Genomic DNA, 16219 nt, shown 5'->3' with positions numbered 1-16219 from the left:
TATTTATAGGGTAGTGTTTGTTTAGCCTCAATTATTAATTCAAACCATTTTTAAAAGTTGAGTCTATTAGGACAAGACATGGGTAAGTGGTGTCTCAAATGTTGCAAATTAAGTACCCTAAATCGAGGATTAAACTATAAAACACAGCTTGGATAATTGGTCTCTCTAAGTGCACACGTGCGCGTGTGTGTGTGTCTTCCAAGGTCGGCAGGCACTTTCACATATTATCTATCCAGAACATGCATGATGCATTTAGGCCCACACCACAGGAGCATATATACATACATGGTCACACGAAGTCCCCATGAAACTAGTTTATGGCTCAAGCATGCTTGAACTTGAATAATAATTGTAGGGCTACATTTACAATTCTGACGAGGAGCGCATGAACTCAGAAGAACTAGGATGAAGTTGACACGAAAACGATGGATACAGAGTTGCATGCATGTATTAAAGCCAAGTGCTGCCCCCCTCAAAGCTCGAGAAAAACTTACCCAATGAAACATGCTTGAGAATTAGCAGTTGACTTACAACACAAGTAGAGTCTGAAAATTTCAAGTGCATCCAGTCCATTATGGTCGTTTTTCTTTTATAAAATTATAACTTGAAATCAAAAAATGATGACAGAAAACCAGGAAGGGTCCTGTGAATTTCATTTATTGAGCCTTGAGAATCTGTTTGGAGATGGCTCGAAATAGAAAATACATACATGTATGTTACATGATATACAATTAATCGGGGCGTATACGTGGTGTGCACGTTATCTTTAAGTGCACAACCAAATCCTCTGCTCAATAATACTGACAGAGTTTCAATGAATAACAGACAACAATTTCCCCCCTTTCTATAGTACATGCTATACGTGAATCAACTTGTAATATATAGGGGATCTAATAATAGATATCAACGGCAATCGATATTGTCACGAGCAGAACGTTGAATTGAGGGGCTATTTTGCTTCCCACTCCTCTTCAAAGATATCTGCACGGAAATCCCATACGAAATTAGTGATTGAGAGTATCTTGCCATTATTGGGGTGCATGCATAAGTGCTTTCATTAGAAGTTTCTTTATATGAATCTTGTGATCTACAAAACTTCCTGAGTTGACTTTTCAGGATATCAGCAGATATTGGCTCTGTAAACGGGTGGAAAGAGTCTTCACCATAAAAGGTTTCACCAGTGCATTATGGAAAGAATTATGGATTCATTACTAAAATGGATGTAATGGGTTTCCTACAAATGTTAGGTGCCCATCTCCATGTTCGAGCCAACAACCTAGCGATTTAATAATCTCAATGTACTTAAATGACAAGGGAGAGACACAACAAGGTCAAGGCTGATTTCGGATTACCAAGAGAAGATCCTCATCAGTGCCAAACGATTTCCGGGCTTCTTCTAAGCATGTTGATGACACCCGCTCATGTTTCCTGCACAGTTTATTCAAAGGGACACTTGTATAAGCTAAAAGAACTTTGGACCACAATAAAACATGAGAGTAATTGACAGCCCAAATAGTTCAGTTCAAAAGTTCACCCAGCCTAAAAGAATGCACATGTAAGCACAGACGTGTGCGAGTAGATTTTTTTTATCAACGACTACTCCCATGAAAAACCAAACTAATTGACTTCTTCAGCACTATCAATTATATTCAAGCATAATGCAGCCTTTCTGAGTAACATTTGCAGGCTTATGTACATAGATCTTCGTAACTATTCTTATGATGAACTTAGTGTAAACTTATTACATGAATTAACATAATTTTTGTAGCTGGACATTAAAAATCACAAATGCTGGATCGTTAAAGAAGCCTCTCTAAGAGTTTGACAAACATAAGGAAGTTTCTACTTTTGACTCCTCTCTTACTGGAAGATATTTGTTAGCATGGCATGTTCTTAACGGCATAATATCCCACAAATTTCAATAAGTTTTTGGAGTCAGATAATCACCAAATTGATAGGTCTATCATCATGATTTATACTCCATCAGAAATTTCAACATGAATGAGGATGGCCCAAACGCATGAATAGAAGATAACATTACAGCTTTTCTTCTTCTTACCCACACCCTGGCCCCCCAAAAAGACAAAAGAGTTGCAATGAAGATACCTTGAACAGGCCGGATCTCTAATCTCAAACTCATCTGTAGCAGAGTCATACCCACATATGATGACATAGTGACCTAACAAAAACAATAAACTATCCAGCAATTAATTCATCTAAACATGCAAACTTCTTTAAAAAGTGGTTGGAAGCAAGAATGATTAATCATGGGATGCATAAAGAGGATCTTTCATCCCAGCAAAGAGCACTTCTTTAAGTTTAATTATGATTCTATAAAAGTATTTATGTCCACTTTTTCTTTCTTTTGCCCAAGTTATACATGTACAGCAGATCTATCCATCTCCCCCAATAAAGTTGAAAATAAAAAGAAATCACAACCCTGAAGCACCTTCTTTATATTGTCACAAACAAAAGGCACAATCATGTCAGTCTCAACATTGTGCAGAGAAAGAAGTTTTATTCAGATTCTAACAGAACCAGTGTAATCAAACGTGACAGTCCTACCTGTGTAACCAGAGTTGCTTCCATAAAAGTCTGAGACAAATACATCGTCTGAACAAGACCGACTGTGACACAATTTTGACAGAAATATTTAACATTAGCCCAGAACTTCGATTTTTAACATGTATCTCATACATTCCAATCAAGGAGAAAAAAAAGAAAGAAGAGAGTACAAGAAATTTGAACCTCAATTTATACTGATCAACCAATACAATGGCAATGTATTTCCCACACAAAATCAAGAAACAAATTTCCTCTCGACTGATTGACCTGCACTGTGAAGAAAAAAAGGTTTATTGGAACATGAAAATTACGAATAAAAAGGATGTCCAACTCTTGATTTGGGAAGAGATCAACAAGAGCTGAAATTATGGTCTATATGTTAGCTTTTTGCGGCTAACAATTATACCTGTATACTAACTCCAGCTTCCCGTGCTTTTTGAAATAGTGTATCCACTCGCGCCAGATCATTAGGTAATTGCTCCTGCAGAATAAATGAACCGAAACTTTGTGTATCAATGTGTGAACAAGTATATGAAAGAAGAAAAGTGAAACAACATGACAAGTTCATGTGAAACAACAACCTTTATATCCAAAACATTTTCTTTGGATAAATAAAATGAAATGTCCAAATTCTCATTTATTTTACATACCAAACACAATAAGTAGCATTTGCAAATCACCCATAAATAGGTGGCACCCATTGCTAAAGATTAAAATTTCAGCTAATACCAGGAAATCGTGACAGCTAAAGATCTGGCTTTTGCAGTTTGGGTCCTCAAGTCATATGATATATGCATATATAATTAATAGACAATTAAGCTAAGAAGTGCATTCTGGAACTTGAAAACAGCCAATATGATCTAGTTCACACACACCAGCAAGAAATACTGTCATTTAAATACTTCGTTATTTTAAATGCAGAAAAGAAAATCACCTTGTAAAATGTCTCGCCAGAATAATTTGGGTTTGCTCCAAATGTCACCGTGTAGTAGGAAAAACTGATAGAGAACTTCTGTAATAAATATGCTAGATCAACGGTCCAAATGCTGCAAACAATATGTTAGCATGCAGATATATCATATAAGCTTATATTGAATATGTGACTGATGTATCAAGTAGGAATCTACCTGCAACTTTTAGCAACAAGAAGGTATCAAGCATTCTTATGATACTCCATACCTATTCCAACTTCACAACAAATATTTATTTGTATGAACAATACAAGGGGGGAACATACAGTCATCTGTTGTTTGAAAATTGAATAAAAGAGGACAAGTATTGCTTGTTACCTCATTTCTGCAAGACAATGCATAAGCTATAGCCTACAGCATGCCCATATGCAAATAAGATCTTTTAGGAAAGAATAAATTAATCTAGTAATACACATAAGAATCTAGCATTTTAAACACTAGGTCGAGACTCAAGGAAGGGCTTTCATTCGTCTACACTTTATATCTTTGCCAATCTCAAAAGTCAGAATCCTATAATCATCGATCAAATTCTTACGAGCAATACTCAAAGGAACGTATATAACAGACTATCAGAGAAGGAATTGAAGTTCTGACTCTATAAAGAAGGGAGCACCTAGTAGTGCAACATAGTTCTGCCAATGTCTGAATATCGCAGCTGTCTATGCCAACAGTCCGAAAAACCATCACAAGGCAGGCGAGGCCGCAATCCCAAGAATCTAGCTGATTAATGTGTGGGACCTATAAGCACCAAGACACGTAAACAAATTAAAACTAACACCACACTTTAATGAGTATTTGAATTCGAAACCATTGGTATCAGAGTCCAGAATGAACAAGTTATAAATAAGAAAGGTAGGGACAGAATGGCAATGCACTCACTTCAACAAAGTGTGAACATGGCAAGGCAGCAACATGGCATTTACCATTACTCGATGACTGCCCACATGGGTATGATTCAACTAAACTTGAATGTTCTCCATCTGATTCTTCTTCATCTTCCGCCTTAATAATATTATTGAACAGTAAACATGAAGGCCACATGAATGACCAATTCAGCTATGGTTTCTCACCACCACACTAATGCTCAGACATTTAAATACTCAAAGCGGTATTTCACTCGGTAGCCCTGTAATGCAGTTCCCCCAAATTATTTAAAGGGTATATATCTCTGCAACCTGTTCCAGTTTGAACATACAAAAACATCAGGTTTCTGGACTAAACAACAAAAAGAAAAGAGAGATCAATTTCTCCAACTGTGAAAAACATGTCGTAATCAAACAATGTGCATTTACTATTTCCAGGGAACGACTATGATTTGAGAGCTTCAGTAAGACTATTTAGTTCTAATACAATTGCGAATCTGAGACAGAATCAAGCTGAGTTTGGACATCCATGAACCAATATTGGGTCGTCAGCATACATAAATTTTTGGCTCTGAAACCTTTTTTTTACAATAAACTATTCAATTAAAACCCAAAGGTGAAGCTGATACACATCATTCAAAGGGGGAACTCAGGGTTTCTGATATTAAAATGAAGCTAAAGGAGGTTCACAAGAACGTATCTTTACACACTCAGACGAGTTAGATAAGAAATCATCAAATATAAGTTATAAAACTGAAAACCTACACGAAATCGATTGAATTTCCACAATCAAAACGGTCGAAAAATTGAGCAAAGAGCTCAACTTTTACATCTAAATCAACCAATTGAATAAGATAACGAGGAAATGAATAGCATCAACAATAATAGAGCTGAATAATTCATCAAAACAAGACATCAAAGCTCAATATTTTGCAATCCAAGATATCAAAATGAAGGCGCTGCTGGTAGGTGAACTAATTCAGCTACAGCTTCATCAGATCAAAATCCAATCATTTCTATGAATAATAAATTGTACAGCAAATGATAAAAAAAAGACAAAACCTTTGCGGAAAAGAAACAGAAAGAAGGAGAAAGACGCGATCAGCACTTCGGATTCCTTGTCTGGCTTCTGTCCCTGTCCGATTGGATCCAGCCTGGAAATATTCAGATTCTAAATTCTCTATCTCCTGTTTTTTTTAATCTTTTTTGGAGTTGTTAAATATATTTTGGTTTTGTTTGATCGAAAGAAGAAATTCTGGTTTTATTTTTCATTGTTTCTAGAAAAATTAAAATTCCATTTTGGGCTAACGGATATTGGGTTTGGTGGCAAGTGGACAAGTAGGACTGTGGAAGAGAGAAGATGAAGAAGGCCCAATGATCTTTATTTTCTACTCAAGCTGATGGGCTATAAGACGAAGGGGACGACATTGCCTAGTGTGATTTTACATAAATACATCAAAATTGTCCTAATTAATAGAAAGTTTCCTAACACAACTCTTATAATTTGTTAGGGCAATTGTTCATCCAGGAAAGTACTTAAGTTCGAGTCCTAACATCCGTGTGGTGCGTGTGAGTTTAGTATGTTATTACCCATCTCAATGAGAAATGTTCTGAAAAACAAAAAATACATAAAATAATAGCTTATTAAATGTAAATAATAATAAAAAAACCAAAAATAAATAAAAGTCCATGTCTGACAATTTTTTTTAACAAAAAATACATAGATAAAAGACCGAAAAATATATATAATTAAAAAAAACTGATTGACACCCGTGAGTGCAGCGGAGACGCCAAAAGTATTTGTTCTGGTTTTTCTTATTTTGTAAGTACATGCTATTCATTCAAACCGCCAGAGGAGTCCAATGTACATAAATGAGATAGGCTCCTAACTTCCCCAGCCTGCAAAGGCTGCCACTTGCAGGCCTATTCAAATTTAAAGTGTTTTGAATGTTATGGCCCAAAAGAAGAAAAAAGAAAAGAAAAGCCTCATCTCTTTTGCACATGAACATTGGCCCTCATAGCAAACTAAGCGTCTCAGATTTAGTGATAGCTTTGTGAAATTAGATAAGCTCAGCCCCCCTCCCTCCTCCCTCTGATTCTATAGTTTTAGATGTTTTTTCTTTCTTTCTGTTGTCTCAGAAGTTAGTTTTCAAATTTGAAACTGTTATTATGTTAATGTCAACACTCAACGTTGAATGAACAAGGAGGGAAATGAATGCGCAAAGAAAATGCAGCAACTGTGGAAAAGCAACCAGTACCACATAAAATAAAACCAAAAGTCAAAAATTTTAGCTTGTTGCTTTCGCCGTCACAAACGGCTATATACACAATGCATGCCACATGCTTTTTGGCTTTGCTCCTCCTGCTGTGCTCCACTATGCAATCGTCATACTTCATAAACACTTGTGGGTCTTTTTTGCCCTGAGGAGGCCCTCTCACCACCACCTTATTTTTTTTCCTTTTCTGTTGGAAGTTGGAAGTTGGAATTCAAAATATAAATATAACTTAAAGAGTTTTAATAAGAACATGAAAGCCTCGTCCTGACTCTTTTGAACAATTTATATTGTATTTAACTTTTCTGTAAGAAGATGGGCCAACTTTTCTCAAACACAAAGATGAATTTTGCAGCTAAATTAACTGTGGGGTTTTCACTTTTTACTAAAATTCAAGCGTAAAGTCCAAAAAGAAGGTTTTGAAGGTGAATAGAGTAATATTATTAGGGAGAGAGATTTAGTCATATTCTACGAGGTGCTTTTCGCAACAGCTGATGGACCATTCGTCCTACACGACCTACCCTCCCCACCCTAAAACGGCTACCTATTCAAATTTCGATGATGCTAAATTACCAAATCACCTTCCATCACCTAATTATTACACAATATTTGTTCATAGTGTTCATAAAAGGTAGTAACCATGAGCATTATGATTTCTAGCCATTAAAGAAATTCATAAACTTTACTGATTAATATAAATATAGCAATTATATTTGCGTTTTGGGCAGTCCATGGTGCTGGCCTATCTCATCAATCTGGGTCACCATTAATTGAACATTGCTATGTGATTATGTGGGTTGGTCACCTGGTACCCTACCCATACTAGTATGCAAATGAAGAAAAAAAAACCAGAGATTAAAAGATACCTGTTGGGCCATGTTAGGTCTGGTCTTTTTGTAGGCAAAAGTAACAGACTTCCTGCACTCACTGTTAAACCCCACTGGTTGATTTGATGGGCTGGAAGGACAAATGCAAAACCAGGCATTTAATTAAGATAATCAAATTTCAATCTTGACCTAACCCACCTGTTCCATTTAATTTCATGTTGCGTTATGAAGTTATGATCTTCATTTTTCCATTTCCTTTTTTATAAGAAAATTATGAAAACAATGCACATGATCTCAATACTAAAGCTATATAAAAAGACCATGCATAGGACAGAGGGTGAGTTTGTAATTTCAAATTCACAAATCCGTACGCTCTCATCTACATGGTCCTATATTTTAATAATATTTTTTGAACGTATTCTGTACTCAGAGAGTGAAAGAGAAAGAGAGAGAAGGATGGAAGAAAAGAGACGTTGGTATGGCATGTGACAATTGGCAGTTACCCTCATGAGTCATGAACTTCAAACTCAAATCAAATTTAGAAAGGAGAGGAGAATAAAGAGAAAGAGACCCCATATCCCCTCCTTGCAGCTTGAGTGGTTCCATTGCAACCTCTGTTACTGTTACTCTGTGGCTAGCAATCATGACCACTTCAGTTCCTGAATAAATCCTCCATAAAATTCAAAACCCATCTCGCAATTCTTTTGTAAGCTTCAATTGTATAGCTCAAAAGTCTAAATCTATGCTGGAACAACTTGGAGGATCAAGTTCATAACTAAAGCAGCTGAGCTAGCTGAACACTGGCTCAATTTATTTGCTTTCCTTGTGCAGCTCAAGCATTTTCAGAAGTTGAAAAGATGGAAGCTTTGGTCAAGAAAAGGGAGAATTTACAGAAAAAAAGAACTGGGTTCGTCAAGTCTTTGGCTGATAATGGGGCTGGAAGTGAGTCACTCACCGATTCAAGTGGTGAGTCCAGGGAGAGCAGTTCGAGTAGATCGAGCTCTGAGACTTCCACTGAGGAAGAGAAAAGAAAAGGGCCTTCTTCACCGCCTCTGTTGGGCTGGCCTATAAGAAATGCTGAACTGTGCAAAAATTCTGTTGCTGCTGATGTGGGTGAAGCAGAACAAAAAGCCCATGCTGATGATTCGAAGTTTAAGGATTTGGCTTCGAAAATTGCAGGTTAGATTTATTTTTCTGCAATTTGTGCTTCACTTGGTTGCCAAGAGTGGTAATTTTTTTTGAAACAGAAGGTCAACATTCAAAAATTTGAAACTTTACTATGTTTTCAACCCCACCTCTTTTCTTTAGCTTAATACAACTTCTTTAAAGACAAATTGCAAAAAGTTTAAAGCTTTTTCCTTTATATTACTAGCAACCAAATAAAAGGTTATTAGAATCCCATGTGACTTATCATGCTTATTTTTCCTTTTTGTAATCCTTCTGCGTTGTTGAAAATTCAAACAGAGATGGATATGATGAGAGAGAGATTTTCAAAATTGTTGCTTGGGGAAGACATGTCAGGGTCTGGTAAAGGGGTTTGCACAGCGATGGCTATTTCAAATGCCATTACCAATCTTTGTGGTATGTTCATCCTATCAGTCCCTGGAATCGGTTTATAGCACAGTAGGGTTCAATTACTTCATATTGCGATTTTTTTTTCTTCTGGTTTTTCAATTAATTCAAATTTTATACGACATGAAGCTTCCATTTTTGGGCAACTGTGGAGATTGGAACCCTTGCCTGCTGAAAAGAAATCAATGTGGAGAAGAGAGATGGAATGGCTAATTTGTGTTAGTGATCATATTGTCGAATTGATACCCTCTTGGCAAACATTTCCTGATGGAAAAAAGCTAGAGGTAATCCTTCCTACAGTATTAATTATGCTCAGAATTGTGATTATAAAACATCAAAGATATTTCCTGTTTGTTAGGAAGACAGCAAAATTAAAATTAATAATTTGAAGCTTTGATGTTTCACATCACTAAGCCCTAAGAATAATTCTGCCTTTGGTCTTCGTTCAAATTCAATTACCAAACTTTCTCGTATCCCCATTTCATTATGACTTGGTAAACAAATGTGCAAAATCTCGAATGGAAAACCGGTGGCAAAAACATAAACAACCAATCTAATGCTTCTTGTTTCTTACTGTTGGTGCATTCTGTAGGTCATGACTTGCAGGCCCAGATCAGATCTTTTTATGAATCTGCCAGCACTGCGTAAGCTAGACAATATGCTTCTTGTGAGTTCTAACCTTGATTGTTTCATAATATACTGTTTTCATTTTTGGAAGTCATTATGAGTTCAAGGAACCTTTTTTTTTTCTTTTCTAATGTAGGACATATTAGATAGTTTCACCAATACAGAGTTCTGGTATGTCGATCAAGGAGTTATAGCCCCAGAAGCAGATGGCTCAGCCTCTTTCCGCAAAACACTCCAACGGCAAGAGGAGAAGTGGTGGCTACCTGTACCTCGTGTGGCAGCCGATGGTCTCAGTGAAATTTCAAGAAAGCAGTTGCATCACACACGGGAATGCACAAATCAAATACTAAAAGCTGCTATGGCTATCAACAGCATTACTCTAGCAGAAATGGAAGTTCCAGAGTCGTACATGGAAACTCTCCCAAAGGTTTGCAAACCAACATTGGATTATACTTTTAAGTGAAGCAGAAGTTACACGGTTATAGTATATTTGAATTGCTAAAACTTTATTTCTTAATCTTGCTTTATATTACAAGATTATGCTTAATAACTCTAGGGCTGACATACACATATGAATCTAGGAGTTAAAATGTGCTGCCTGTCACCACTCTAAGATAATAGTTGATAGACATTGATCATGATGTTTTGTGAACCCTTGAATTGATGAGCATGAAAGGATGATCTTACATTGAACTCTTCATGATTTGTAATCAGAATGGGAGGGCCTGTCTTGGGGACATAATTTACCGGTATATTACATCAGATAAATTCTCCCCGGAGTTTCTGCTTGATTGCCTTGACCTGTCCAGCGAACATGTTGCTCTAGAGATTGCAAACCGTGTTGAAGCCTCAATATTTGTCTGGCGTCGAAGAGCTCACTCAAAGCCTCCACCTAATCCAAACCGCTCCACTACAAAGTCATCATGGGAGATGGTCAAGGACCTAGTGATTGATGTGGATAAGAGAGAACTGCTGGCAGAAAGAGCTGAAAGCCTCCTGCTTTCCTTGAAGCAGCGGTTTCCTTGTCTTACCCAAACTATCTTGGACACGAGCAAGATTCAGTGCAACAAGGTTAAATTTTACTTCTTTCAAGAAACCCTTTCCTCCACTCTTGTTTTCCTTACATCATGTTTGTTATAACAATAGAACTTGTTTTCATACTTTTCAGGATGTTGGGAAATCCATTCTTGAAAGCTATTCAAGAGTTCTGGAGAGCCTGGCATTTAACATTGTGGCTCGCATCGATGATTTACTATATGTGGATGACTTGGCTAAACAGACTGATAGACTGTCATCAGTGGCTACAGTCAGTGTAATTACTCGCAAGAAGGTTCCAGTCCAGTATTCGGTGCCTCCCTCAAGCACTCCTCAGAAAAGAGCTTCTGCTAACTTTTCACCTGTACCTTTAATTAGCCCTGCAAGGGGAGAAAGGACTCCTTTTCTCCACACTAGTAACAACAGGGACAAGCCTCCCCGTCGTGGCTTGGGAGTGAGAAGAGTCTTGACAAATTATCTTGGCGTTGAAACAAAAGCAAGAATCTGCAGCAACACAATGGAAGGGTCTGTTTCGATACCAAACCTACAAGGCACAGAAAATTTGGATCGTCAGAAGGACTCATCACACCAAAATGGGAGAAAATCACATCAAGTTGACCGCTGAGGTTTTGCCTCTTAACTTATGGTCGTCTCTTGAAGTTCTGGAGGAAAAAAAGTGGAAAGAAATGATACAGTTAGAGAGCTGTGCAAGTTTTAAGATAGAGAACCTCTTGGTGTAACTAAGTATTGACGCTTATGAGTTAGGGGAGTTTAATCTATTTGTTAAAGTTCCTGGTTTGCATGTTGTTTGCATTTAAAATATTGTAGCTAAAAGGAGAGAGAGAATAGAGAGATTAGATTGCTTGTTGAAACTTCTGCAGAAAGAATATAGACATGAGATTGCTTGTTTAAATTAATGACTTACTTATTTCTCTCTTTGTAATTTATATTGCTCATACTAAAGAATTTCAAAATTGACTTCAATGGAGAATGGAACCACAAGCACTCTAAGCAAACAGGGTGCCAAACAGAGTAGTTGTTTAAATAAAGTGAACAAGTTGTCAAAACAAAACAAAAACAGAAGAAACTCCTTCAAAGATTAAAACTTTTGAACTCAACCTATATATTGTCTTATATAAAGAAAATTCACAAGTTTATCATCAACAATAAAAATCACTTTTGGATGCAATTTTCGAATAAAAGATTTGAGCAGAGCGTTTCAAAGCCATACAGTTAGTGTTTATTTAAAACAAGATGGTAAAATAGATCAACAGGGTCGTTGTAGTATAGTGGTAAGTATTCCCGCCTGTCACGCGGGTGACCCGGGTTCGATCCCCGGCAACGGCGCCATTTTTTTTTTTTAAACTCTCTCGCTAAACTCCATTAAACTAAAAACACAAGATGGTAAAATAGATCAACAAGGTCGTTGTAGTATAGTGGTAAGTATTCCCGCCTGTCACGCGGGTGACCCGGGTTCGATCCCCGGCAACGGCGCCATTTTTTTTTAACTCTCTCGCTAAACTCCGTTAAACTAGAAACTCATTAAAGTCGTGACACGTGTATGTAACGTGCACTGTTACAAATAAGACGTCCAACTTTCCGTCGTTTCACCAACGGAAGCTTCCTTTTCTTTTCAGTTTTTAGACGAAAGAGAAAAAAATAATAATAAAGAAAGAAAGAAGAAAGAAGAAAGAAAGCAGACTCGGCTGCTGCTTCTTGTCTGCACAACCACTTCTCAAGTTTGTAACTTTACCTGCTAGTCAGTGAGATACTTTTCGAAATCCCCAAAATGCCCTCCCGCAGCGGTACCAGCGTCCACATAGTGGCCCTAGACGGCATCGTGAACGTGAACTCCCTCTTCACCTTGGCCGTCTTCATCGGCCTGACCTGGGACCCCAACGACCCGAACAACACCCTGATTGAGGTAAACGACCCCACCACCTGCCGCGCCGGGCCCCGCATCGCGGAGGACCTCGTGGCCTTCCACGTGTACTCCTTCAGCTCCTTCCTCTTCTCCAGCCTCGTCGCCGTCGCCCTCAAGCAGGCCATCCGGATCACCCGAACCCCGTCCTACCACCCGGCCGAGCACCTCGCCCGGGTCAACAGCTCCGCCCTCCGGGTCGGGATGCTCGTCTCAGGTGCGGGTTCGGTTTGCGGTTGCGTGTTCCTGATGCTGGCTCTCATGAACGTGGTGCAGATCAAGCTCGGGACTTTGGGTTGCGGGAGCTTCCACACTTTGGCCGCCGTGATCCCGCTTGTCATCTTCGTCCCCGTTGCGCTCCTCATCTATGTTTGTATCGTTTTGTACGCTTTTACGCGCTAGAGCTTTTGTATAATTCCTTCTGATTTTGCAGAATTTTAATGCATGGTTTGTATGTCTTGAAATTGAAGTAGTTGTTCAATTGAAAGCATCATAAAGCTTGCTTCTTTGCTTTTTTTGTTTTTTTTTGTTTTGTTCTCCTAGTGGTAATGGTATAGTGGTGTGTGATAATTGAACCCAGGAAAAAAAACAATCTTTGGTGGATTGGGAAATCAAATTAATGCTCCACAGATTTGGTGAGATGAAATTTATGGATGAGTGGTAGTACAAGTGGGTAGAGAGTGCTGATATTCTAATGAAATTGTTCATGTAGCAATTATTCTTTTTGTTCTGTATGGATTGCTGATGCTATATGCATCAGGCTATCATCATAGAGCATCATAGAGCAATATTAACTGCTTGGTGCTTTTTGTTTAGCTGGTCATTGTGATCGGGTGGTTTAATACTTAAATGCGATGTTTTGGGTGGGAGATTATAAGGGGTTTAGAGAAACAAGATTTGCTTAGTTACAAAAGGGAACTGAACCTAGACTCTACAGAAACATGATTGAGGTAGCATGCCGCTGTGGAGAAATGACAAAAGTATAGGAATGGTGGCAAGCACTTAAGCTAGGGGCAGTAATTTTTATTGGCTTAAAGTTGCCAGGTAGCCCTAAACCATTTCTGAAGGAGTAGGTGCTGCAATAAACAAATTGAATCCCTCCTTCCCAGTGCTACCTCCACTATGTCTTTTGGGTTTCATTTGTAGGTAACTAAGTACCTTTTGAGCTGCTTGGTGTAGTATATAAAGCAGGAAGTTGAGAAGTGATTCTGCACTGCATTGAAGAAATGGAATCTACAATGAAGTATATGTGCCTTCTAGCGTTTGTTGTGATTCTGGGCATCAATCAATTCAATGGGGCTTACGGGGCTGGCGAGTGTGGAAAATCTAGCCCCGACAGAGAGGCTTGGAAACTGGCTCCCTGTGCAGCAGCAGCACAAGATGAAAATGCTGCAGTTTCTGATAAGTGCTGCAGTCAGGTAAAAAGGATAGGCCAGAACCCAAGCTGCCTCTGTGCTGTGATGCTTTCTAATACTGCTAAGAGTGCAGGAATCAAACCAGAAATAGCTCTTACCATTCCGAAACGATGTAACATTGTGGATCGTCCTGTGGGTTTCAAGTGTGGAGGTTTGTTGACATATCCCTAACAATTTGTTTATCAAACCAATTGTTACTGAATGCTTCTTCCATATTCATTTGCAATTTATTAACACTAGCTATTCTGTTTTTCAGCATATACATTACCCTGAAGATCATGAAGTCACTTATGGTGCCAGCTACAAGGACTGTCAAGGAGTGCTGGAGATTGTATCTCTGTAACTAGTTCATCTAGCTTTTTACTATGACATCCTGATCTAGACACCTGAATAATAAATAAAATGTTTCTGTTTAAATATCTTTGCAAAAAATTTCACTTCATGTTGCCATTGTTGCGGCCAACCGTAGCTGCTAATATTGGTAACCAAAAGGAAAGAAAAGATGGGAAAGCGGATAAAAGGAACATTGGACTATAAAAGAAATGCATCTATGACTAAAAATGAAGATGGCAGGGCCATTTTAATTTCAAAAGAAACGAAGATGGCGGGCTCAGTTCGTAGGCCATATATATCACCCCAAAAAACTAAAGGAAAAATAGCGTATTTTTGGAATGTCAATTCATTTGTCCGAAAATGATAAAGTTAAATATCCATTCATTTGTAAGCTGATAAAAAAGTTCCTTGGCCCCTCTTAAGGTTAAGGAGCTAGGTAACAAAGTGCGGTCATTGAACACTCACTAACCCCCTCTCATTGGCCTGAGTGAGAGGCCAGGCAATGCCCAAGGAGTGAGTAGGTGCTGCACTCCAAAGCCTGCAATAAACCAAGAGAATAATGTGATCTCCTTAGTCTAATTTCTACCTGCATCCATGCCGTGTCTTGTGGGATGAGTTTCAATTTGATCTTTGACCCGAAAACAGAAGCTCCATTTGATCAAGCTGCCACTTTGAGTATAAAAAACCCACCAACACCAAGTTGGGAAATTGGAAGCCATTGACTATCACATTGCAAAAAATGAAGGGTCCAATTAAGAGCTTCTGCTTTCTGGCCTTTCTTCTAACAACCATTGCTGCGTTTGGTGGAAGTGCTTATGGGGTAGGGGAATGTGGCAAAATCACAACTGAGAGGGCAGGCTGGAAGCTGGATCCATGCATAGCTGCATCAAAGAACAAGAACGTGAAGGTTTCGATCAAGTGCTGCGCGCAGTTGAGAAATATGATCAGAAATCCGAGATGTCTTTGTGCCATTGCTCTTTCTCAAAATGCCCAGCAAAGTGGAGCCACCCCAGAAATTGCTCTCACCATAGCCCAACGTTGCAACATTCCAAACCGTGTAAAGGGTTACAAGTGTGGAGGTCAGTGATATAATTCACATTGCAATCTCAGCTTCTAATTAATTAGCATACTAATTTTGACTGCTTCTAATGTAATTCTGGTTTCTGGGTTGCAGCTTATACAATGGTTTGAAGACCGAAGAGCCTGAGCTGATTGTTCATCTATGTTACACACACACATATTATATGTAGTTCAGTTTGATATTGGGTTAAGTAACTTATTGATATGTACAAATTTGTTGGTGTTTAATTGATTATTTGCATTCTGTAAGGCCAAAGTCTTATTGATATGGTTCCAAAACAGAGTAATCCAAAAGCACTGTGAAACTTCTTAACATCAAGTATACTGTCAGTCAGCTGATTGGAAGGCAATAAATTAATATCTAAGTTCATATGTCATTAGTGTTGAAAGAACACACGAGTTCCTATTAAGAAAGTTCATATAATAAATGGTTTTACTCCTAATAACATGAGGCATTTTGTATATCGATTTTGCTAGTGGTGGGCCAAGGATCCGTCCCTCTGAAATCTTAACACATGGTATCATAGCAAGTCAGTTGATCAAGCCCGATTAAACTCAAATCAAACAAAAAACCCCCCAAATTGAACCAAAATCAAACAAACCCCAAATGAAAAAGAAAAAGAAAAAAAGGGTGATCGATGTGGAATTGGTTGCACTTATGGTCCACTAAAATGTGGTCTCAAGTGATGAGGAGTGTTGAAGAATACACGAGTCCCACATTTGCTTAACAAGTGGTT

General features: G+C 38.2%; 4 protein-coding genes, 1 long non-coding RNA gene and 2 other non-coding genes across 8 annotated transcripts; 6 read left to right on the top strand and 1 right to left on the bottom strand.

The window, feature by feature from the left end:
- Positions 1-621: 621 nt before the first annotated feature.
- On the bottom strand, positions 622-5644 carry LOC110756721 (guanylyl cyclase 1). 2 transcript variants are annotated; one of them, XM_021958182.2, is made up of 10 exons: positions 5462-5644; positions 4416-4711; positions 4150-4274; positions 3500-3611; positions 2972-3046; positions 2749-2837; positions 2566-2627; positions 2107-2179; positions 1353-1428; positions 622-981 (listed from the first exon to the last, which is right to left on the bottom strand). In XM_021958182.2, exons 2-10 carry the CDS (start codon positions 4575-4577, stop codon positions 904-906), a joined length of 852 nt encoding a protein of 283 aa, XP_021813874.1. In that variant the 5' UTR covers positions 4578-4711; positions 5462-5644; the 3' UTR covers positions 622-903. The 2 variants fall into 2 exon arrangements, with proteins under 2 accessions (XP_021813874.1, XP_021813875.1); XM_021958183.2 differs by lacking the exon at positions 5462-5644 and adding an exon at positions 5165-5431.
- A 2283-nt stretch (positions 5645-7927) lies between these two features.
- Positions 7928-11646, top strand: ROPGEF5 (ROP guanine nucleotide exchange factor 5). Its single transcript, XM_021958180.2, has 7 exons — positions 7928-8678; positions 8964-9080; positions 9201-9355; positions 9664-9738; positions 9835-10125; positions 10413-10769; positions 10867-11646. Exons 1-7 carry the CDS (start codon positions 8357-8359, stop codon positions 11356-11358), a joined length of 1809 nt encoding a protein of 602 aa, XP_021813872.2. The 5' UTR covers positions 7928-8356; the 3' UTR covers positions 11359-11646.
- Positions 11647-12008: 362 nt separating this feature from the next.
- TRNAD-GUC (transfer RNA aspartic acid (anticodon GUC)) lies at positions 12009-12080 on the top strand. Its single transcript has one exon. It is a non-coding gene; the product is annotated as a tRNA-Asp (tRNA).
- Positions 12081-12155: 75 nt separating this feature from the next.
- Positions 12156-12227, top strand: TRNAD-GUC (transfer RNA aspartic acid (anticodon GUC)). Its single transcript has one exon. It is a non-coding gene; the product is annotated as a tRNA-Asp (tRNA).
- Positions 12228-12399: 172 nt separating this feature from the next.
- Positions 12400-13163, top strand: MEE60 (maternal effect embryo arrest 60). Its single transcript, XM_021958184.2, has one exon. It carries the CDS (start codon positions 12523-12525, stop codon positions 13054-13056), a length of 534 nt encoding a protein of 177 aa, XP_021813876.1. The 5' UTR covers positions 12400-12522; the 3' UTR covers positions 13057-13163.
- Positions 13164-13311: 148 nt separating this feature from the next.
- Positions 13312-14488, top strand: LOC110756723 (uncharacterized). The gene is made up of 2 exons (XM_021958185.2): positions 13312-14220; positions 14326-14488. Exons 1-2 carry the CDS (start codon positions 13881-13883, stop codon positions 14340-14342), a joined length of 357 nt encoding a protein of 118 aa, XP_021813877.1. The 5' UTR covers positions 13312-13880; the 3' UTR covers positions 14343-14488.
- A 382-nt stretch (positions 14489-14870) lies between these two features.
- On the top strand, positions 14871-15730 carry LOC110756546 (uncharacterized). Its single transcript, XR_015833506.1, has 2 exons — positions 14871-15481; positions 15577-15730. It is a non-coding gene; the product is annotated as an uncharacterized LOC110756546 (long non-coding RNA).
- The last annotated feature ends 489 nt before the right edge of the window (positions 15731-16219 follow it).

This window comes from Prunus avium, chromosome 2, assembly GCF_965620075.1.
Source record: "Prunus avium chromosome 2, drPruAviu1.hap1.1, whole genome shotgun sequence".
Taxonomy (NCBI): domain Eukaryota; kingdom Viridiplantae; phylum Streptophyta; class Magnoliopsida; order Rosales; family Rosaceae; genus Prunus; species Prunus avium.
This window is presented reverse-complemented; position numbering and strand designations above follow the sequence as displayed.